Below are 24,951 nucleotides of genomic sequence, written 5' to 3'. Positions count from 1 at the left end.
TTAAAAGTAATGGACCTTATTGGGCCTTCTTTATATAATTATGGAGATAACCACAAACCCGTTCAAGATAAAATGTTTTTGCTTTTGTGTTTGTTTATATTGCCAACTAAAAAGAAATATATTATTTTTAATCGTGAAAAATACAGAACCATTAGATTAAAATATACAATGAATCAACGGTCGATCCAGATACAAAAATAGCCGTTAAAGAAATGCGTTATGTCGGCGATATACATGTCGGGGTTAAAGAGGAGGAATCACCTCTGGAGCCCCTAAATTAGAAACGCTTTTATTTTTCTTTTTTCTCCCAATTTTTTTTTTTCTCGCTTTGGGGTTTTCGCATGAAGAATGCTTCGATTCGACGATTCACGTTGAGTAATCTTATGATATGAATTTCAATTTCTCTGTATCGCTAATTTGTTTTCAGGATTTGTATAAATTTATGTGTAATCGTTCTTATATTGATTTAGGGTTTTGATTTTGATATGATTCAGGCACGAAACCATTACAATCGACTGGGCTTCTTCTTCTTCCTCGTGGTGACTTGATAAGGTTTCTTCCTCCGATCCTATGTGTTTATTTTTTTAGGGGTTTTGAATTTTCTAATCGTTCTTGTGTTGTACAGATCTCTTCGGTTAATTCAGGCACAAGACTAGTTCAGTCGGCTGGGATTCTTCTCCGTCGTGATTATTTGGTAATTAAGGTTCATTCCTCTGATCCTCTATTCATGTTTTTTTTTGTTAGGGTTTTCAAATTGACTAATTGTTCTTATGTTGTACAGATCTAGGGTTTGTTTGTTCTGTTTGGTTTGATTCGGCACGAAACTATTTAATCGGCGGCTTGGTTTCTTCCTCCTCCTCATGGTTAGATTTCTTCCTCTGATCCTCGCTTCGTGTATAATTTTTTATTTTTTTTTTTTTTTTGCCAATTGATTTGATTCTCTACTACTACGGAGCTTATTGAACTGTTTTTGATTCAAATGTTTTATTCACTTAGTTAGTGAGAACTCTATTCTTTAACAAGGATTTTTTTATGGCTTTGTTTGCGTTGTATCATCACCAAGAGAGTTAATGTTTTACAGAGACGAACTTGTCCATTGTGTATGGTCATGTAATTCTGATTATAAAGATGACACTAAATCAGGTTCTTTGAATCATGATACAATGATTTGCAAATCAGGTTTTTTTTGTGTTTTCAAGTTTTTGAAGACTGAAATCAAATGGGGTACAATTGATCAGTCCACTTCTGTTCGGATTTATTGTTTTTTTTTTATATATTTAAGCAATTGACTTTTGTATCATTGTGATCTTAGAATCAAGATTTTGTTTTGTTTTTGTGTTCTTGATCCAACAACAAAAAATTTCTTCACTTTAATAAGAATCCAGATCCGTTTTTGGTTTTGGTTACTTGGTCTGCGGATTCTTAGTTTTGGGGCTTTTAAGTTTTGATGTTTTTGTTTTTGTTTTCTTTTAAAACCCAAAACAGATCATTGACACACATTAATCTACATAGTCTTCTGTCAGATTCTATTTTGGGAACATTGTCCCGAGCAAAATCGTGGACTGTTGGCTTGGTAGTGCATGCATGTTGGGAATTGGAAAAGAGGTTGCTTTTAAAGTTTTGGGTCTTTAAGTTTTGATGTTTTTGTTTTCTTTTAAAACCCAAAACAGATCATTGACAGACATTAATCTAATAGTGTTCTGTCAGGTTCTATTTTGGGAACATTGTCCCGAGCAAAATCGTGAACTGTTGGCTTGGTAGTGCATGCATGTTGGGAATTGGAAAAGAGGTTGCGATGTATTGGATTATCCAACGGCTAAATAAGTCTTAAGACAAAAGACATAGAGCCAAAGAGTTCTCAAAGTTTGGTACCCTCGGCTGGTAAAAACCATAAGGCATGAATAAAGAACCAAGGAGTTCTCAAAGTTTGGTACCCTCGGCTGGTAAAAACCATAAGGCATGAATAAAGAACCAAAGAGTTCTCAAAGTTTGGTACCCTCGGCTGGTAAAGACCATAAGACATGAATAAAGAACCAAAGAGTTCTCAAAGTTTGGTACCCTCGGCTGGTAAAGACCATAAGACATGAATAAAGAACCAAAGAGTTCTCAAAGTTTGGTACCCTCGGCTGGTAAAGACCATAAGACATGAATAAAGAACCAAAGAGTTCTCAAAGTTTGGTACCCTCGGCTGGTAAAAACCATAAGGCATGAATAAAGAACCAAAGAGTTCTCAAAGTTTGGTACCCTCGGCTGGTAAAGACCATAAGACATGAATAAAGAACCAAAGAGTTCTCAAAGTTTGGTACCCTCGGCTGGTAAAGACCATAAGACATGAATAAAGAACCAAAGAGTTCTCAAAGTTTGGTACCCTCGGCTGGTAAAAACCATAAGGCATGAATAAAGAACCAAGGAGTTCTCAAAGTTTGGTACCCTCGGCTGGTAAAAACCATAAGACATGACATAAAAGAACCAAAGAGTTCTGATTGGTACCATCAGCTTGGAAAAACCATAAGACAAAGGAGTTAAAAGACATTGGAAGGGTAGTGCATGCATGTAAGGAAATGAGTTGCGATATGTTGGATGGAGCGGACTACAGAAATCTTAAGACTTGTTTCATGGTAAAAATGACCAGAACTTTGACCAACGTACGACTTAAAGAAGTTTAGCCCAACGAGGTAAGTATATGACATTCACATAAAATGAAGACTAACAAATTCTTTTTTCTTTTTCTTTCAGGTATGTGCTTCTCAAGTTACGGTGTTCAGATTGTCAAGACTTTTGATAGGTATATGCTTTCAAACCTTTTTATTTTTGTTTAAGTGCTTTCCAAACTTGTTTGAATTTAGTATATGAAAATCACAAGTGAGAGACACATACAGCATGCTGAACTCCAAAGTGGTAGTTTCTGGTGCTTTTATCAACCCTTAATGATGACGCAGTTGGGAACAGATTCCACAATTCGAGAGACTAGGTATTATTTTCGGTTTGAAAATCATAAAAATTGCTTGCGTTTCTAGATGAGTACATTGTGTATTATAATTTTACGATTCTCTATGTTTCAGTGCTTGTGTATCATAAGCTCTTTTATCCTATATAGTGGATGTAGAGTCTCTCGTAGATATTTAAGCTCTTTTAGTGCTTGTGTATCATAAGCTCTTTTATCCTATATAGTGGATATTTAAGTTATGTAGATTGTGTTTGTGTTCCTTGAACCTTGAAAGTATTTTTTTGCCTTGTGCTCTAAAACTTTGGTGATTGTTTTAAACATGTGAATGACATCCTAGGATTTTGCATCATCCACTGAGTTAAAGGTTGATTTTACTTTGGCTTTTGAAACATTATATTGTGTGTTGAAAAAACTTAATATCTCTGTTTTGGTGTTTGTATGTATAAATAACTTTTTTCATTTAATGAAATAGATGCATCTTGGGATCTACTGTAGTTACTTATTTTAAAATGTCTGTGATAGTACTGCACATTATGGTAATAATATTATTGAATCTCGAATGTCTTTGTTTTGCGTTATGCTCTAAACCCTTGGTGATTGTTCTAAGCATGTGAAACCACATTATGGAATTCTGCATTTACTATATCTATACTAACTGAATTATGGTAATAATATTGATCTCGAATGTCTTTGTTTTGCGTTATGCTCTGAACCCTTGGTGATTGTTCTAAGCATGTGAAACCACATTTTGGAATTCTTCATTATACTCTATAATGAATACTGTGTTAGATTCTATAATTTATACCCCTTGGCTTGAGTGTTTACTATATCCATACACTAACTGAAAATGTCATAAATTCTCTTGTTTTACGAAATAGATGAACATAGTTGAGACTCGTACAGATTATAATAGTATTTTAGTTAAATCATGAATGGATTTGTTTTTGTTATGTTCTCAATCCTTGGTGATTGGTACAAACATGTTAACTGACATTCTCAAAATTTGCATCATACACTTGTATGATTATTATGTTAGTTTTTACCACTTGTTGTACTCTCTGCCTTAATCTTTTTACAACACTAGTGCCTATCTTTTGGTTAGAATGGAACTCTATCGAATGATTGGTGTATTTGGTTAGAATGCAATGTGTATTCTTTATTCTGTTCTATGCCTTTTGTTTTAATCACACTTTTCTTTATGATTGATGTCAAAATTCAGTTGTAGTCTTTCGGTATAAATTCCATTTTTACCTTTTAATATTTGTTGTTGTTATTGTTGTTGTTGTTTGTTTGTGTTAAACGCACAGCTCGAATTTCAATGTTAGTTTTGTTGAAAAACATAGTTTCTGTATGGTCATGAACATGCATAAAATATAGTTTTTCAGCTTTGTGTTAGATTATAAAATATGTATGGTCAAGAACACCGTTCTTGCATTTTGGTTGGTAGTCCGATAATTCTTTTATCATCATTCTTTGGATGATATATCATTTTGCGTTTCGAAATAGTTAGTGTGGTAAATTATATCAAATTAAAGATATACTATCAATTTTTATGATTGGTTATGAGGATGTAGATAGGATTTCAAATTCTAATCGTTTGTTTAATGCTTGGTATTTTATATGATTAAACATATAACTTGAGGTTGAACACTACTGATACCACCAGATTTAAGTTAGATATTCAAAGAAACTTGTATTCATATTAGGAGTGGGTATTTTGTTTTGGAAGTTATCATATTCCAATAGAAGATGTAACCGAAAACATAATGAGTTTTTCACTGAAAAAATTAAAGAGAAAATAGTCTAGTTTTTCCACACAAACTTGTAAAATTGTATAAATTTATATCTATAGATAAAACATAAAATCAGGATGATACTTATAAACTCTAAAATATATATGTTGAACTCTACTTAAAAACTCAAGCATAAGTTGCCCCAAAACACATAAAACATAATAGTTTTTTTTTTCAAATTATATATTACATATTATTATTACACATTTTTAGACTTTACCGTTTACAAGCGTAAAGACTAAACTTTCAAATGAATTTGAGTAACAAATTATCGAATGCTAATAAATAAAATGAAAAACTATATTTTCACTTTTTTATATAAACAGTAAATATTTTAACTACAAATTATCGAAAAGAAAATTTGAAAGACATTCTTCTTAAAATATAAAATATATGTAACGAATTTAAGTTAATGTGGGTATGGGGAAACTTTTGGAGATACTTGCTAGACAAGAAAAATAAAAACATTTTGTAATCGAAAATCTATAAGGTGTAAAAGAAAAATTCTGCATTCACACATATTTGGGCTTTCACGTGTTAATATAACTAATTACATATTATTTTAATGCAGTGAAAGTATACTTGCAAATATACAAGTCAAAAAATATATTGATTTCTGAAAATCAATATAAATAAAATATTTTAAAAAGGTTATAAAAACATATCAATTAATAAAATAAAGAACATATATATATAACTTATTAATGAAATCATATAAAATGAAATGTTAGTTTTTGTTATTATTAGTACCATAATAATTTAAACAACAAGCTTTCAATAGTTATTATAATTAATTATAAAATGAAGTATATTATCCTTGAATTATCTATAACTTCTTAAGAGAAAATTTAATAATTGTAATAAATATTGACTTATATATATTCATACATAAAAGTAGAAATGAGACCAAATTAGTATAAAGATTATATCTATTCCTTTTCGTGATTATTGATTAAAAAATGGGAATATTGATAAGGAGTATGCTTTCTAATTTTATATTTTTCTGTTTGCTGTTAAAAATATCGAGACATAATCCTTATCATTATAAATAAATTTAATATCCAAAAAAATCATAATATATTTATCTAGAAACAGTAACAAAACTTTTTAATGCTTAGAATCAATGTTTTCTCGGTTTTAATATATTTCGGAACAAGGCTATTAGATTATACAAAATTGTTATAATTACTTGACAAACTATAAATATAATTTTTATCTTTAAAACTCACAAAAACACATATTGCAATAAATTGTCACATTTTATTAATACTTTCTTCACCATGTTAACATATTTTACGGTAGAATGTACTTTCTACTTTCTACTTGAACAATAATTTATTTCAATCAATTTATTCTGGACAAAAAATTAACCAAAAAATTATTGTCGTCGGTCTAACAAAATTACGTGGCTTGATTTGGGACCTTTGCATCATCTTTAATTAAAGTTCTTACCTAATAAGTAATTTTTTTTTGACTGCACCTAATACAGTAATTGATTCTTAATATTGACATAATAATATAGTATTAGATATTCCTAATCAGTATATCCAGAAACCATTCTTGCGAAGGCCAAAATCTGACTACCTGCTAGTGACTACCCAATTAGTGGTAGCCACGCTTGCCTTCGACAAAAGAGTTCCTAGAAAGAACATACCATATCCATAAGACCTATGTATGTACTGTAGATGGCCAAAATAATGAGGATTTTGTCAAATTATACAAGATCTAAGTCACACATACATATATAATTCTTTTTAGACAGCTAAGTTTCTTGTATTTACATGTTTGACAAAGGATGAGTATACGTATATCATTTGGAGATTGCGACCTCCATGGTAATTTTTGAATTTGGATTTTTTTTTGTCAACAAAACAAAAGAAATCAGCTTAGACAAGCTAATTTGTGGGAAAATTGTTTACAAGCAAAATAGGATGCGGAGAGGAACACGCACGACGTGCCAAAGAACTCGCACATACATTAGTATTTCTAGAAACCTGAACCAAAGAAAAGGAAGAAAATTCGTCCCTGTCCATCTGGATATCGTCTAGGTAATTTGCAAAGGCTAGCCATTCCTGGGGCGAAGACACCATCTTCACCAAATTAGAACAGTCCGTGAAAAAAACCACCTTCCGGAAATCATGGCCAATCATGCAGCACATCGCCCAAATGAAAGCTTCCACTTCTGCATGTAACGGAGACACACTACGCCGGAAATTGGTTGCGCCGTGTATAGGAGGAGATCCTGAAGAAGTACACACCCACCCTGCACCTGCAAAAACATCCGTTTCTTTCCAGGAACCATCCACAAAACACCGATGACCTGAGAACACCGACAGGAGGGGAACATGACATCCCCGAGACCGAGAAGGCAATAGGGTAGGGGATGAGGGAACCACATCCAGCTCTGTCTCCACCTGTGCCTGCGGTCATGTCTGTGCCTCACCTACCGCCACCCGGACAACTTCATCATGTTGCTCAATCCGATTTTTGAAAACCCAAGCATTCCGTGCTTTCCAGATATACCACATTAGCCAAGAGAAAGCGGCAACTTGTGAACGCGGGTTTGTAGGACCCAAGAAATGATCCACATTAGCATTAACAAATTCCGTAGGAAACTGATTCGGCCCCACCGGAACATGTGCTAAAGCCCAAACCTGGCGAGCCGGTGGGCACAGAAAGATGGCATGATTTATATTCTCCACCGCAGCCCCGCATCGTGTACACATCTCATCACTATCGACCCCGCGTCGTTGCAAATTAGCCGATACCGAAATGCATCCCATCAAGGCTTGCCACATAAAATGCTGTAATTTTGGTGGGCATGGGACCCGCCAAATCTTGGCAAGAAGAGAAGTAATCTCTGGACCAGCTCCAAAAGCCTGAAATATGTGCGGGATGGCTATCCGTTCCACCGCATACCCTGATTTAACCGTATATGTTCCATGTTTAGTCAATTGCCAGCCCCAGTAATCGTCCTTCGAGCAATTACTTAAAGGCAAAGCTTCTATCAGAGCGGCGTCCATGGGATCAAAATTCTCAAGAAGTAAGTCCCTACGCCCAGTATTCGTTTGACGATCAATCAAAAGAGTCAATCGAAGATTGGGATCCTTAAAAGGACCCTTACTTAAAGTTGTTCTCGGGAATTAAGCTGGAATCCAGGGATCATCATATATAGAAATGGTTTCCCCAGAGCCAACCCTTTTAATAAGCCTTTTGTTAACCAGAGAACGACCTGAAACTATGCTTCTCCATCCATAAGAGGGAGAGTATGACCATATTGGTTCCATGGGATTCGAATTTCAGTAATACATACTCTTAAAAACCCTAGCAAACAGTGAGTCCGGAAAAACCAGCAAACGCCATAATTGTTTAGCCAATAAAACCGTGTTAAAATCATCAACACTTTTAAAGCCCAAACCACCCAACGACTTGCTACAGCAAAGTTTCTCCCAAGCGATCCAATGCATACCTCCAGACTGGCCATTTGAACTCCACCAAAAATTCGCCACAACACTCGTAAGTTTGGATGTTATTTTTTTTGGTAACCGAAAACAAGACATCAGAAAAGTCGGTACAGCAGTTGCAACCGATTTAATCATTACCTCTTTCCCCCCCTTTGATAACAGTTTCGCGGACCATCCAGTGGTCCAATTCTGCAACCGGTCCCAAACTCTCGGGAAGACCTAGATATGACCCCATGCCACCCAATTTGGTTATCCCGAGGACCTCCTGCATCTCCACCTTAGATGAATCGTCCACCTTATGCCCAAACTGAATTGAAGATTTGTCAAAATTTATTTGTTGTCTCGAGGCCGCCTCGTACAACTTTAAAATATTCAACACAACCCCACATTGGTCCCTATCAACCTTATCGAAGAAAAGGCTATCATCTGCAAACAGTAGATGTGTAATTGGTGGACATTTATCAGTCACCTTTATACCCGTAATTCGCTTTTCTTCCTCCGTCTTCCGAATATTTGCAATCAGGACCTCCGTACATAAGATAAAAATATAAGGAGAGAGCGGATCCCCCTATCTTAACCCCCTCTCTGGGACTATCAATCCATTAGGTTGACCATTAAGAAGAACATTGTACTCAACCGAAGAGACACAAAACATTAGCCACATAATCCATTGATCCGCAAACCCCATTTTCCATAGTAGAGCTTCAACAAAACTCCACTCAACTCTATCATACACCTTGCTCATATCCGACTTTATAGCCATAAATTTACCTTTACACGAGTTATTAGTACACAGTCCATGAAACATCTCCTCAGCAATCAGAATATTGTCTGAGATCAATCGTCCCGGAACAAATGCAGACTGGGTCTCTGAGATTAGTCCAGGTAATACCCGCTTTAGCCGTTGGCACAAGACCTTCAAAATTATCTTATATCCTACATTGGATAGACTAATCGGACGCAACTCTGTCATTCGAGTCGGTTTCGCCACCTTGGGTATAAGACATATATGTGTCCGATTCAAGCCCTTTTCAAAAACTCCCTCATCTAAGAACTGATTAACCATTGAGACTATATCCTCCTTAACCACCTTCCATGCCTTCTGGAAAAACAGTGCTATCATCCCATCTGGACCAGGGACTTTGTTCGGATGAATCATGAATACTGCCTTCCTTACCTCTGCCTCTGTGGCAGGGGCCGTTAACCGTGAGTTATCCGTGTCTGTGATAACAGTTTTGACCTCCTTTAACACCTCCTCAAAATTATCCGGAGAAATTGTAGCAAACAACTCCTCAAAATATGACACTGCCGTAGCACAAATATCTTGATCCTCAGTCGACCAAACACCATGTTGATTAAACAGGCCCACTATCCGATTCCGGGCCCGGCATTGTTTTGTTTGAGCCTGAAAATACTTAGTATTTTTATCTCCCACCCTCATCCAACGATTCCTACTCTTTTGGTACCAATGTATCTCTTCATACCGACATGCCTCACGTAAACGGGCGTTGAGATCCGAAATAACCTCCGGACCCGTCCCGTCATCAACCTGAGCCACCTCCAATTGGCATTTAATATCCTCAATCAGATCCCTCCCGTAAGGAACTTGCTGTTTCCGCCACCGAGATATCGCTCGTCTACAACTAACAATTTTTGAATTCGGATTGAAAACATTTAATTTATATTTCCTTACAACCTGTAGTTTAGACAAATCCCTTTTGGACATATATAGCAAAAAAATTGTAATTGCTAAATGTAAATGTTACATACGTTGAATTTGTATTTTGTAATGTGATGAAGATATTCTAACGTGTAGTATGTTATAAATATCTTTAATCTTTACATATTAAATTATTTTTTCAGATAATTTTTGTGACCCAAATTTAAAATAACATTATTTGATTCTGTCAAATTCTTATTTTACAAATTCTGTAGAAAAAATACAGTTTAGGAAGAAAAAAAAATATTCTTGTAAGTGGCAATAAAGAAGACAAAAATACAGTAAAGTTATAAAATAATAAGACAATGATATAATAAAACAAAGCTAATATCTTTCCTCAATCCACACACATATCAGATCTCTATGTATATCATGTAAATGTTACGTACGTTATAACTCAATTAGCATACTATAACTCAATCATCAATATTAACAATAATAAGACATTTGGTTTTGTTATTATTCCCTTTCTTTTTGAAGTCAAACTGTATAGATTTACAGTATCACTAAGATACCAAACTTTTAAATTACATGGTATTTCCACACGTTAGCATAACTATATTGATATTTACATTAATCTCTTTGAAATAATAAAGTGTTTATATTTTGCAAGCCTAAATTCTGCTGATAAATTTGTTTAATGTATATGATGGACACATGTGCTCAACAACTCAAAGTGAGCAAATTACTTGTCTAGGCGTACGTCTAACCTAACCCAAAGTGTTCGTGTACTGTTTGTTGGGAATTTGGGAGCTTTCTTAGGCCAACCCATCTCTAATTTAATAGTGGGGTTTATTCACGTGAGCATTTGAGAATGAACAACTTATCTCAGGTGCAGCTACTTTTTCTTACTTGTAAATTTGTTATGATGGTAATGATGGTACTGAAAAAACAAATGTTACCTACCCCAAATTACCACATTTTAAAATTGGACAAGAGCTGTGGGACTATACGAAACTACGAAGTGTCCATCTCAAGGAGTCAATACCAAGATTAGAAATGAATGCAGTAAAACAGAAAAAGGAACATAAAAATTAAATGCCGACATTTATGTGTTGCAGCATTTAATATATGATAACTTGTCTTATATGATTATATTAAAAATATCTAACGGTTAACATTTTTTTTTTTTGTCAGCTGATATTATAAATTTTAGAAAGAAACAAGGTGAATTACAACTTAGCCGGCGAAAAACAAAGATATTTCTGGAATCTAAAGCCCATAAAAGGGAAACTAAGCTGGCGAACAAACAGAAGTTCCCAGAACATAAAACGAAAACAAATTACAAAGTAGTGAAATGCATTATCCGGGAACGATTATCCAGGAACCCCAAAAAGGGGATGAACCCTTCAATAAAAATTTAGGTAACCAGACATAAACCCTTAAACAATACACTAGTCTTAAGATGCAAAAAAAACTCTTCTCTTCAAACACTTAGATGAGAACTACCAAGGATGCCCACAGCCAACCCCAAGCTAAGATCAACCACCTCCTTTCATGAAGAGAACCAATCTCTAGAACCATAACCAAAGACTTCATAACCCGGCAAGCAAAGACTCAAAACGCTTCCGAATGCGACGATGACGACAACAACGTCCAAAATCGTCTGAGTAGAAGTCTTAAAAGCAATCAGATCTCAACAGATCATGCAGAGCAAGGACAAGGAGCATAGCCTAACCTCTCGATAAAACCGAACTCAAAAGAGCCTAATGATGGAACGAAGAAGCTATCTACCACATCGAACAAAACACCCAAGAGAAGAGCCAACTACAAACAACTAAGACTATCATAACTTCTAACAAGCCGAAGCCTAAGCTTATAAAGGGAAACATCCTTATGGGAATCAACGGCTGGAAAAGTAGAGCAAGGGTGATGGACGAGACAATGGCTGGGCAGATAAAACGCAATCACAACCAAACAACACAAACGGGTTCAAAGCGACGAAAAGCACATGAACAGGTACAAACGAAGGGAAGGGTCAAGATGATATATTATTCTTCGAGTCGTACCGTGGAATTTCTAGCTCCGAAATTAAAACCATCAACTTGCAACCACAAAACCCAACAAAGAACGTGATGAAACCATGGCCAGCTCAACCAAACCACACGGACGTGAGGACCAGCTTGAACCCGAGCAAGCATTAGAGGAGCAGCTTGAACCTGAGGAAGCATCGGAGGACCAGCTTGAACCAGAGGAAGCACCAGAGGAGCAGCTTGTACCAGCGGAAGAAGCGGAGGAAGCATTGATCGTCCCGGCGGTCCTATAACAAGGTCACGGTCCAAGAGGTTCAACCAAGCCATCAATGCAATACTTAAGGAGTTGGACAAGAAGCTAGAAGACGTGACTCAAACCACATTCACCATGCTCACAGCTCAAGGTGCTCGGTAAAGGGCAAAGTGTTGCTTTGGTGCTCTTTTTCCCTTGGTCAAGTTTTGTCCCATTGGGTTTTCTTGACAAGGTTTTTAATGAGGCCTAAGTAACATTTTTAGACCCCCTTTGCCAGCCCAATTCGTGGTCCAAAGCCCATTACAAAGCTTTGGCCCATTTTCTATCTCTTTCTCATTCAAACATTGCATTTAATGTTTTGTCATTTCCTAGACATCTTGCATGAGCTTGAACTTGAACTTGCAAGGTTGTCTAGGGTTTTCTCTTCTCTATTTCGTCCCCCCCCTTCTCCTATTTAAAGACCATGTATCTCTTATTTGTAAACCATCAAACATTTTAATCAAAAACTTCTTTCTACTTGTTTGATCTGAGGAGTGTGTAATATATTCTCAACTTCTTTATTTCTTAGTGTGTCATATCTAAGATATATCCAAGCCTGTAGTCTAAGAGACTTTCACCTCTCTTGGAAGTACATCTCAATTCCCCTTCAAATCCGCTGCATTCCACCTATTTCACCTTCATCGCCATTCATCTCTCCATTCCGCTGCATCTTCAATCCATTGATCATCATCAATCCGTCTGTTTATCTTCAAGACCTTGCAAGTGTGTTCTTGGGAGCAGATTCCTTGCCAGGAGTCTATCAGAACGCTCCTACCGCTATGCCCAAATCCGAGATCGAAACTCTAACCAAACCACAAGACTCCCCAATCAAGGGCCAAACTTCAACCACATCTACAATAAACAGAAGAGAGAAAATCAAACTAAGAGGCTCAGATGCTTACTGAAAGACCCCGACCCCGGCCATTCGATGGCCGATGAGGTTCTCTCGTCCCTTACTCTCTACTTAGTCATATTATACGGTCCATTCTTTAAACAAGGTTCATTTGCACATTCTGTGATTCAATATTTAGAGTCTACATGATATAACTTAGAGTAAAGCAAACATTCGAGTATTATATTAAATAATCAAAGGATTCGATACAACTTATGAGTATGCATAATAAGCTAGTACAAGTTGTATAATCGATCCTAGCTACCCATATCACCACCACTCATCATCCCGGCCATGAGTCTCGCGCCTAAGCAGTTCCTTTCCCGCGATCACTCTTCTTCCCTGAAATCCAAGTAGCCATCAATAAAATTTCCTTTAAGTCGTACAATGTCATGCAATACATGCTATGTGCTAACATCCGTCCAATATAGCGGTCGGCCGGTAGAGAGTTTCCCGCGCATCAGTTCGGACGGTGTACCGAGGATCTGTACAGATCCCCGGCCAGCCGCCAAGCCGCGTTTACTTTTCTTCGTCCGAACCGTCCGTACTCGGACACCCCGGATGGTACGCTGGTCGGTAGGGAGGTAGTGTGTGCATCAGTTCGGCCGTATCACGGTCGAGCCGCACCCCCTTTCCTCCGACCAACTGAACCAACCGAAGCATAATATATGCTTATACCCGATGATGCAACTACCCAGTCCCTCAGAACCCATAAGGTCGGTATTTCACCATACCTCCGTCACTACCACCTTACTCGCTGCACAATTCGGCCTTAGAAACCTTTCTCTCGATCTTTCTCTTGATCTCACTCAAGATTTTACTATATTTTTTTCCGATTTCCGCTAATGCCTCGAAATGAATGTCGCGGCCTCTATATATAGGATGTTGGCCGAATTCTAGGCCCCAAAAGGCACCTTACGACACAACCGTCCGATCGCACATGTTCGGCCATACCTGTTCGGCCATGTCTGTTCGGCCATATCTGTCGGCCATGTCCGTTCAGCCATACCTGTTTGGTCCCAAACTCCCCAGCTGATCTGCACACCGTCCACTACCGTACAGCTGGCCGATCTGGGTCGAGCTGGGTCGAGCTGACTGGCAGATGATCGTAGCTGGCCAAACTGTCCGCAGCTGGCGAGAGCTGTCCGCAGCTGGCCGAGAGCTTTCCGGAGCTGGCCGATCTTTGTCCCTTACTTGGTTTGTTTTCCCTCATTGTCCGAGCTAATGCATAGCTAAACTCCCGACTTGTCCGAGATTTCCCTACCATCTCGGACCAAGCCACGACCTACGATCCTATTCAAGATCGCGGACGTTACAATTCTTCCCCCTTGAAAGGGATTCGTCCCCAAATCCGGATCAAGTTGGTCTTCACTCATCTCCTTAAACCACTTGCGATAATTTGCCTTCATCTTGTTCTCAGTCTCCCAAGTAGCTTCTTTGTGTCCACCGCAGTTCCATAAGATCTTCACCATGTTAATCTTTTTTCTGCGCATTCCCTTTACCATTCGGTAAATGATTTGAATAGGCGTGGCTTCCACCATCAAGTTTTCTTGCAACTCGCGTGGTACGTCCTCGACCACTTCGTCCTCCTCACTTAGGCATTTCCGTAATTGTGATACATGAAAAACCTTATGAAAGACGTCTAGCTTCGGTGGTAACTCCAATTTGTATGCCACCGCGCCTATCCGTTCGATCACCTTGTACGGGCCAACGAACATTGGGCTCAACTTTTTCCTTTTGGTAAATTGCCCTTTTCCCTTATAGGTCATCGCCTTAAGGTACACTAAGTCGCCCACTTCAAACTCCAACTCCTTCCGACGCTTGTCCCCATAACTTTTTTGTCGGTTTTGGGCTTCTTTCAACTTGATTTTCAGGAACTTCAACTTTTTGGCCGTCTCGTCCACAATCTCCGGTCCGAATAACGTCCGTAAAGTGCTTCATAAGGCGACATTCCAATACTAGCTTGGTAGCTATTGTTGTATGCGAATTCTACCAAGTTCAAGTACTTTTCCCAACTTCCGCCCCAATCCAGTACACAAGCTCGCAACATGTCCTCGAGTGTCTGAATTGTTCTCTCGGACTGCCCATCAGTTTCTGGGGGGGGGGGTAGGCCGTACTTAGGTTCACCCTTGTTCCCAACGCCTTTTGAAAAGCTTTCCAGAAATGTGAAGTGAACCGCGTATCACGGTCCGAGACAATACTCACCGGCACTCCGTGCAAACGGACGATATCCTCGATGTATCTGACCGCGATTACCTCGGCTCCATCTATTTCCGCGATTGCGATGAAGTGTGCAGATTTGGTCAATTTGTCCACCACTACCTAAACCGCATCATGCTTTAGCTTACTCATAGGCAATCCGGTCACAAAGTCCATCATCACAGGATCCCATTTCCATTCCAGCATGGGTAAACTTTGGACTAGTCCGCTTGGCACTTGATGCTCGACCTTGAGGAGTTGGCAGGTTTTACACTTGGCAACCTAGGCGGCCACATCTCTTTTCATTCCCTTCCAGTGATAGTATCTTTTTAGATTGCGATACATCTTGGTCGAACCAGGGTGGATCGAAAACTTGGACTGGTGCGTTTCCTTTAGAATTTCCTCTCTTATCTCCTTACTTTGCGGCACACACACCCGTCCATTTATCACAATGGTAACATTGTTCGATGTCTAAATTTCTGTCTTATTATCCTCCGCCCAACTCTTAAGTTCCTCGTCCTTTTCCTGAGCCAAACGAATTCTACTAAGTAGTTCTGCTTGATCGGCCGCTCCCAGGCCTAGTGGTTCAAACTCCTTAGACAATGCATTTAAATGTAAAGTCCTCATCATGTAAACCAATGCTTCTTGATTTTTCTCGGCTTCCACATCGCAACGTCTCCTACTTAAGGCATCCGCGACTTGATTTGCCTTTCCTGGGTGATAGGCGATGTCTAAGTCGTAATCTGCGACAAACTCCATCCACCTCATTTGCCTTAGATTTAACTCCGACTGGGTGAATATGAACTTTAGACTCTTCTGGTCGGTAAAGATTTGAACCTTGGCTCCATAGAGGTATGAACGCCAAATCTTCAACGCGAACACCACCACGACCATTTCAAGTGATACCAACTTGAAAGACCTCGACCCCGGCGATTCGATGGCCGATGAGGTTCTCTCGTCCCTTACTCTCTACTTAGTCATATTATACGGTCCATTCTTTAAACAAAGTTCATTTACACATTCTGTAATTCAATATTTAGAGTCTACATGATATAACTTAGAGTAAAGCAAACATTCCAGTATTATATTAAATAATCAAATGATTCGATACAACTTATGAGTTTGCATAATAAGCTAGTACAAGTTGTATAATCGATCCTAGCTACCCATATCACCACCACTCATCATCCCGACCATGAGTCTCGCGCCTAAGCAGTTCCTTTCCCGCGATCACTCTCCTTCCCTGAAAACCAAGTAGCCATCAATAACATTTCTTTTAAGTCGTACAATGTCATGCAATACATGCTAAGTGCTAACATCCGTCCAATACAGCGGTCGGCCGGTAGAGAGTTATCTCGCGCATCAGTTCGGAAGGTGTACCGAGGATCTGTACAGATCCCCGTCTAGCCGCTGAGCCGCATTTACTTTTTTCTGTCTGAACCGTCCGTACTCGGATACCCCGGATGGCATGCTGGTTGGTAGGAAGGTAGTATGCGCATCATTTCGGCCGTATCACGTCCGAGCCGCACCCCCTTTCCTCCGACCAACTGGACCAACCGAAGCATTATATATGCTTATACGAGATGATGCAAGTACCCTGTCCCTCAGAACCCATAAGGTCGATATTTCACCGTACCTCCGTCACTCCCACCTTACTCGCCGCACTCTTCGGCCTTAGAAACCTTCCTTCGATCTTTCTCTTGATCTCACTGTGTTTTTTCCGATTTCCGCTGATGCCTCGAAATGAATGTCGCGGCCTCTATATATAGGATGTTGGCCGAAGTCTAGGCCCCAAAAGGCACCTTACGGACAAGCCCGTCCGATCGCACATGTTTGGCTATACCTGTTCGGCCATGTCCGTTTGGCCATACCTGTCGGCCATGTCCGTTCAGCTATACCTGTTTGGTCCCGAACTCCCCAGCTGACCTGCACACCGTCCACTACCGTACAGCTGACCGAGCTGGGTCGAGTTGGGTCGAGCTGACTGGCAGCTGATCGTAGCTGGCCAAACTGTCCGCAGCTGGCCGAGAGCTGTCCGCAGCTGGCCGAGAGTTGTCCGCAGCTGGCTGAGAGCTTTCCGGAGCTGACCGATCTTTGTTCCTTACTTGGCTTGTTTTCCCTCATTGTCCGAGCTAATGCATAGCTATACTCCCGACTTGTCCGAGATCTCCCTACCATCTCTACTCCCGACTTGTCTGAGATCTCCCTACCATCTCGGACCAAGCCACGGCCTACGATCCTATTCAGGATCGCGAGCGTTACGCTTACACCATGGTCAAGGAAGACAACGAAGTCACGGTTAAAGGCCACATAATCGGCGATCCTCCAACAATCGAACCATCCCAACAAAAGCTAGTGCAATGAAATCCGGTTGAGACAGCCACTAATCAAATGGCAAACCAACCCAAGGTCAGATTCACCATCTAAGAGAAACGTTGAAACTGAAACATAGCCTCACAACCACCATTACGAAGCAAGAGCCACAACCACTTCGCTCGCCACTAGAGATCTCAAAGACTACCACCGCTAATACAAAGTAAAGACAAGAAAGGATCTAAAGAGCCCTCTCACAGCGCCGTGGTGGCCGCCGAAGAGGCAAATCTGAGAACTCAAAAACTGTAGCAGGGAGGCTAGACCTAATCGCAAGAGGAGAGAGGTTTTATTAATACTCTTTATAATATCGTTGTCGGATCCCATATTCTGTACACCTGGTTAACATCTAAACATCATCTTTACTTGTGTTATCATATATATAGGCTCCGAATGGAGATAGTGTATCAGGCGTAGCAGATCTAGCGGATCAAGCGGAAAAAAGTGGATCTAGCGGATCTAGTGAAACAAGTGTGGATCTAGTGGATCAAGCGGTTTAAAATTTATGTTTGAATGGTAAAAATGGTTCAAAATACAGTACAAATTTAAAATAATATATTTTAATTTTAAAATTAGTATTTAATTTTTCATAAGTAGATTCTAATTAATATTGTATTATATGAATATTAATTATTTTTACATACTAAATTTGAGTTTTTTTATAATTTTGTATTACATTATTGTGTAGACATGAATCATAAATCTTATATAATTGTGTATATATATAATATATGTCGATGGTATAAACATTTATAATATTATACATATACAATTATAAACCTTAGTCAAAAACATAAAAATATTATACATATACAATTATAACTTTTCCTCACTAAAAGTTTACAAACCTTATTTGCTATTAACTTTTTATTCATAATATTGTCTTATTTGCTATAAAAAATTTACTAGCATTTCTTTCACATAAGTAAAAAAAATTAACTACAACAGCATTACTATAAATTATTATAAAAATTTAAATTTACGTTTACATATATAGAGATACTTTTAAAATATATATAAATTACAGGTTATGAGCCATGTATAAAAGTTTTTAATTATATTGATTTCCTTATTAATTAACAACTAAAAACATCCCAACATTATGATTAATTAAAATTATAACTAATTTAGTCAAAAGCATAAAGGTATGAAACTTTTCATTTACTAAAATAAAACTAACTACATCAATGTTAAAAGTGGTTCATTCACTTGAAACACCCTCATATCTACACAAAAGTGGTTCATTCACTTTTTTTACTAAAAGACAAGAGTTTCTTATCTACATGTGTTCCTTCACTTTTTTTTTATTTTTGTTTTTACAGTTGCTGAATGGGAACACATAAGTGAAAAGACCACTTGAGCTGAAGAACCATTCATTTTCCCACTCCCCATTCAAAGTCATACTATCTAAATGACTTTACATCATCATATCGTGTCAGATCCAAAACAATAAAAGACCAGATTTTCTTATATATGGAATCTGATCATTTACTTTTTAGAACTTTTTTTTTTCCAACCACACATTTAAAATTAAAAGAGAACTCCGAGATTGGTCGCCCAAACCAGAGGGAAAGAGTTTACAAAAGAAATTTCAGAAACTAAGGTCCTTGAAGACCGGGCTAAACAATCTGCTCTTGCGTTAGACTCACGAGGGATCTTGTCCAGAGTGAAGAAAGGGAAAGAAGATCTGAGAATAGAGAAGTCCTCCAGTAAAATCGTAAAGGCTGGCCAGTTGTCGGGCTTCTGCACCATCGCGATAAGCTCTGCACAATCCGTCTCAAAAGCTTGACAATCCACTCTTGCCTCCAAAATAGACTCCATGGCCCAGAGCAAGGCTTGTAGTTCCGCATGTAAGGGGGTAAGGCCACGTCGCTGACTCCGAGCTCCCAAAAGAATCGTTGAATCATCCCCATCACAAAACCACCACCCCAAACCCTGTAAAACATCCGAATTTTTCCATGAACCATCAAATTGACAACGGATATACGGCTCCCTAATTTCCAAAGAAGCCTGGGGATTTAAAAAACTATCAGAGAGAGATTTGGCCTCAGCCCACAATAATCTGTCATTTGTTGCCTGATTTAAAATCTCTGTCGGTTCTGTCTCTAAACCCTGAAAAACCTTTTTATTCCTATCTTTCCATATCGACCAAAGTATCCAAGGGAGATAAAAAGAAATATCAGCAATCCCGGACTGCCCTGCCGCCCGCCAATAAATAAAATCCAGATTCGCATAGATTGATGCATATGGAAAACCTTCGGCTTCTAGTGATAAAGGAGACAACTCCCAAATACTCATTGATCGCGGACATTTAAAAAGAGCGTGGTTAATGGTTTCCGATTCCAGACCACACCGCTTACACTGAATATCACATCGGACACCACGGTGTGCAAGCCGTTCCAATACAGGAAGAGTTCCAGAAGCGATCTGCCAGAAAAAATGTTGAACCTTGGAGGGAACCTCAAGTTTCCACGCATGGGCGCGAAGAGCCAGCACGTAGGTCCAATTTCCACTCTCGAGATTAATTCCCGTGCTAACCGATAACCAGACTTCACGGAGTACTTCCCTGATTTAGTAAAATGCCAAACTAAAGAGTCTGGTTTAAAAACTTTGCTGACCGCGATACTCCTAATAATCGGAATATCCTCCGGATCAAAAAACTCCTCCAGAATAGATATATGCCAATCCTTCGTAGATGGATTAATTAAATGATTAACTATCAAACTTGGAAGCAATAGTCGACCTCGACCATTAGCTGGTCTTGGACGAGTATCCAGTAACCACGGATCCCGCCACACTGAGATGGAGCAGCCAGAGCCTACCGCCCATCTCGCACCCTGCTCCACTAATACCTTAGTTGAGTAGATACTCCGCCAAGCAAAGGAAGGGTGATATGGTTTTTTAGCCGAAAGAGGGTGTTTGTTCCTGAAGTACCTACCACACATTACTCGAGCCATTAGGGAATTCAGATAATGGATAAGACGCCAGTACTGTTTTGCCAGCATTGCATCATTAAATTGTTCAAGAGCTCGGAAACCTATACCCCCTTCACATTTATCTTTACACATTTTATCCCAAGCTACCCAGTGCATGCCACGAGCCTTATCATTCGACTTCCACCAGAAGGTAGATATAGCACTCGGCAATCGGGAAGTCAGCTCCTGCGGGAGCTTATAACATGACATAACATGGGTAGGAAGTGCTGTTGCCACCGATTTAATCATAATCTCCTTGCCCCCTTTCGAAAGAAGCTTTGTAGACCAACCGTTTACTCGGTCATCTAATCGATCCTTAACATAACTAAACACCTTGGTTTTCGAACCTTGAAGGCTCTCAGGGATACCCAAATACGAGCCCATGCCGCCTTCTTTAGAAATATCCATAATGGTTTTTAATTGAGGTTGTAAATCGGAAGGGACTTTTTTCCCAAACATAATAGAAGATTTATCAAGATTGACCTCTTGTCCTGAGGCTTTCCCATAATCTCCTATTATTTCCATTACTTTACTACACTCGGTTGCCTCTGCTTTGCAGAAGAAAAGACTGTCATCAGCAAACAGCAAGTGCGAAATAGTAGGACTATCACGGGCAATTTTGATACCCGTTATATTTTCTTCCCGTTCTGCCTTCTTGATATTAGCTATCAAAACCTCAGTGCAAAGAATGAACAGATACGGCGACAGGGGATCCCCCTGACGAAGACCCCTATGAGGGAGGATGGAACCCCTGGGTTGACCATTCAATAGAACTTGGTATGACACAGAAGAGACACACCACATAATCCACGAGATCCATTTCCTGGTAAAACCGAATTTGACCAAAACTGCCTCCAAGAAATCCCATTCTACTCGATCGTATGCCTTGCTCATATCCGTTTTGAGAGCGAGAAACTCCGTCTGACACCTCTGATTGGTGTTTAGTCCATGAAACATCTCCTGAGCGACCAGAACATTATCAGTTATTAAACGACCAGAAACAAAGGCCAACTGAGTTTCAGAGACCAAAAGAGGTAGAAGCCGTTTTAACCGGAAACACAAGATTTTAGATATAATCTTATAACTGACATTACAAAGACTGATCGGTCGAAACTCCGTCATCCGCTGCGGTCTATCAACCTTGGGAATAAGACAAATATTTGTCTCATTTAAACGAGGATCGAAACGATCCATCCTAAAAAATCCCTGAACCAAAGACACCAAATCCCCTTTCAAAGAGGACCAAAACCGTTGAAAGAATAAAGCAGTCATGCCGTCAGGGCCTGGAGTTTTCTCCGGGTGCATCGCAAACAGAGCCTTACGGACTTCCGCCTCAGAAATATCCTGAGTAAGATCTCTATTCATACTCCCCGTGATTAGAGGATTAATTTCTCTAACCATTTCTGGAATGCCATTACCAGCCGACTTCTTAAAAAGATCCTCAAAGTACTTAGTAGCAATATGTTCCATACTCGACGGCGAATCGTTCCAGACATTATCTATGTCGAAAAGACCAACAATCCTATTCCTCACCCGCCTCTGCTTCGTGGAAGCATGAAAATATTTAGTGTTTTTATCCCCAACCCTGAGCCAGAATTTTCTGCTTTTTTGTTGCCAATATATTTCTTCATCATGATACGCCTCCTTTAACTTCCTTTCAATGTCCCGAATTTCCCTTTGAGAAATCGAATCATCCATTTTAGCCTCATGGAGAGCCGCCTTTAAGGAAGAAATAAGCGAGGGACCAGAACTTATATTATTCTTTCGCCACCAAGAGATAGAATTCCTGCAATTCCTTACCTTATCCACAAAGCTAGGGATGCGGAAATTCCTGGTATGATTCCACCCAGACTCAACCGCACCCGCTATACCTTCCTTACCCAGCCACCTTTTGTCAAAATGAAACTGTCTAAGCCGTCGTCTATCCCACTTCTGACAATTTGCCAAGATCGGGCAATGGTCTGAACCAATCATCTCCAAATAATCAATCCTCGAGTTCGGATATAACCCATGCCAATCCTCATTACCCACAGCGCGATCTAACCGACAACGGACCACCTGATTATTACATCGGTTTCCCCTACTGGATAATTGATCCCCAAAACAAGGAAACTCAAGCATCCCACAATGCCGAAGCATTGAACTAAAATGTATAAAGGAAGAAGCTGAGCGCAGAGCGCCCCCTGTTTTCTCATGATTGCCAACTAATTCGTTGAAATCACCTACCAAAAACCAAGGATCAACTCGGAAAGAACCAATATCAATCAAAGTATCCCAAACTTCCTGTCTTTTCTGGGGAACAGGATCACCATAAACGAAGGACATAAAAACCAATTGTTGACCAACATAAGCTTGTGTATCAATAATACGATTACTATCATAAATAATTGAGAGTTTTATTTCATCCATAAAAAACAAAGCAAGACCACCGCTAGATTCGCGGGGTTCAACAGTATACAAATTATTATAACCAAACTTATTCTGCAACTTTTGTAAATAAGAAAAAACACTTTTTTGTTTCCGATAAAAATAAAATGTTTGGTCGATGCTTCTTCCACAAATCACCCAAATAATTTTCTGTCAGATCAACCCCAATGCCCTGACAGTTCCAGCTCAAAATCTTCACGTTCTAGTCGGCGGTTTCGGGAGAGCCCCCATCCCTTTCTCTTTCTTGCCTAAGCGGCCACCATCCGATGGTTTAACGCCTACTGTAGAAGTCCCCTGTCTCCCCAAAATCTTCTGTTTGTTAGCATCACCTGTAGGTTTAGACAAAGCCTTAGCAAGTAAACGTTTCCCGGGAGAAGCCGAGACCAAAGTAGCTAACCTAGAGCCATTAACACCTTTTCTAACATAAGGACTGACTATCCTCTTCTTATCACCACTCTTATCTCCTAAAGTAAAGGTAGCCAAAGCACTATTAATCACACCCACGTCGTATTCAACCGGTTTAGAAAGATAAGAAATACCTTGCTGATCACCACTAGGTTCATCCAGAATAACAGACTCCTGACCAGTGTGAGACTCGGACCCTTGACCCGTTGGCAATTCTAACCCCTGAACCTGCGGAACATCCTGTTCCTGAACCACCTTGAGATCACCCTTTGCCGAATCATTGCACTCACCATCTTCAAGCAGGTCATCTGTGTCAACTGCAAAATCTATAGCCATAGACGCCACTCCATCAACCTTTTGCAAAGTTCCCTCACGCTCCTTCTCTGGCACAAGACCAACTCTGGAGACCCCGGTGTAATCTTCAAGACGCACCTGAGTTTGATGTTCCAGAGAAGCTTGCTTCACCTTGTATAAAGGTTTTGGCCAAACCATACCCGCACCCTTCCTTTTGAGATGAAAACCAGAAGCCTTACTCGATGTTTCTCCACTACCTGAGTGAGACCCGCGCCTATACCCTTCGTCCCTCATAGACGAGTCCCCAAAGTTCCTCTGCTGCCCCCAAGCCTGACCGTGAACCCTGACCTGTTGGCGAGAACCGTGAAGCCCATTCTCACCCTGACGCAGCTGTGGGAAATAACCAAAATCACCACCCTCCGCAGATTGAAAGTCTAAGGCTCTCTTATCATGCTTTCGAGGCTTCTCCCAACCTCCAACATTATGATTCATCTCCTTCTTCACCAAAGGAAGATGTTGTGGTCCTCCCCTACTATCAGAGAGCGCTTCAGTACCATTACCAGAACCAACCTTCTGAAACTCTGGACACAATTTCGAATCATGAGTCATCCTAGAGCAATGATCACAAACACCAACTAGCTTCTCATATTCCAAAGAAACCACAATCTCATCCCCAATAGCAAACGGCACCACTAACTTTGTAATCAGAGGATTAAACCCATTGACAGACACACAAATACTGCCAGACTCTTCATCAATCTCTTGAGTCTTCCCAATTTTCTTCCCAATAGCTTCAAGAGTAGCCACCTCCCACAGATGCATTGGAATCCCTGTCACCTTCACCCAGAAGCTAATCGCTGAAGGATAAGAGGGAGAGATGATCGGCTCCTATCTCACCAATGATACCATCCAGTTATCAAAGTGATACAGGCCGTTCTGAAGAACAGAGAGGATATCCTCTTCCTCCTCAAAATTGAACTGAAAGACTCCCTGACCTAGATCCGCTCCAACCACCTTGTCCTCCAATTTCCAAATCTTTGGAAAGTTAGCTATCACAGACTCCATTCTCTGACAAGCTGGATTCATCAACCTCCCAATATATATGGAACTTTTCAATAACCAATATATATATAATATATATATATTTTTTACTACACCAATTTTTAAATTTAAACCAAGGGTTTTAAATATTAGTTCTAA

At 39.4% G+C, this 24,951-nt stretch overlaps 2 protein-coding genes and 1 long non-coding RNA gene across 9 annotated transcripts; 1 reads left to right on the top strand and 2 right to left on the bottom strand.

Annotated features, from left to right (window-relative positions):
• Window positions 1-253: 253 nt before the first annotated feature.
• LOC104719823 (uncharacterized) lies at window positions 254-3,208 on the top strand. Of its 7 annotated transcripts, none has more exons than XR_015568286.1 (8): window positions 254-370; window positions 495-552; window positions 626-694; window positions 782-863; window positions 1,513-1,605; window positions 1,708-2,618; window positions 2,737-2,785; window positions 2,880-3,208. It is a non-coding gene; the product is annotated as an uncharacterized LOC104719823 (long non-coding RNA). The 7 variants fall into 7 exon arrangements; XR_015568285.1 differs by having other exon boundaries at window positions 626-703; XR_015568287.1 differs by lacking the exon at window positions 1,513-1,605 and having other exon boundaries at window positions 626-703.
• Window positions 3,209-14,313: 11,105 nt separating this feature from the next.
• Window positions 14,314-14,850, bottom strand: LOC104720685 (uncharacterized). Its single transcript, XM_010438562.2, has one exon. The coding sequence runs from the start codon at window positions 14,848-14,850 to the stop codon at window positions 14,314-14,316; it is 537 nt and encodes a 178-aa protein (XP_010436864.1).
• A 4,330-nt stretch (window positions 14,851-19,180) lies between these two features.
• On the bottom strand, window positions 19,181-19,948 carry LOC147937403 (uncharacterized). The gene has a single exon (XM_087468790.1). It carries the CDS (start codon window positions 19,946-19,948, stop codon window positions 19,181-19,183), a length of 768 nt encoding a protein of 255 aa, XP_087324916.1.
• Window positions 19,949-24,951: the final 5,003 nt, after the last annotated feature.

The sequence above is a fragment of the Camelina sativa genome, chromosome 10, assembly GCF_030686135.1.
Source record: "Camelina sativa cultivar CO46 ecotype springtype chromosome 10, ASM3068613v1".
Lineage (NCBI taxonomy): Eukaryota > Viridiplantae > Streptophyta > Magnoliopsida > Brassicales > Brassicaceae > Camelina > Camelina sativa.
The sequence above is the reverse complement of the archived record's forward strand: the minus strand, read 5'-3'. Positions and strand labels throughout refer to the sequence as shown.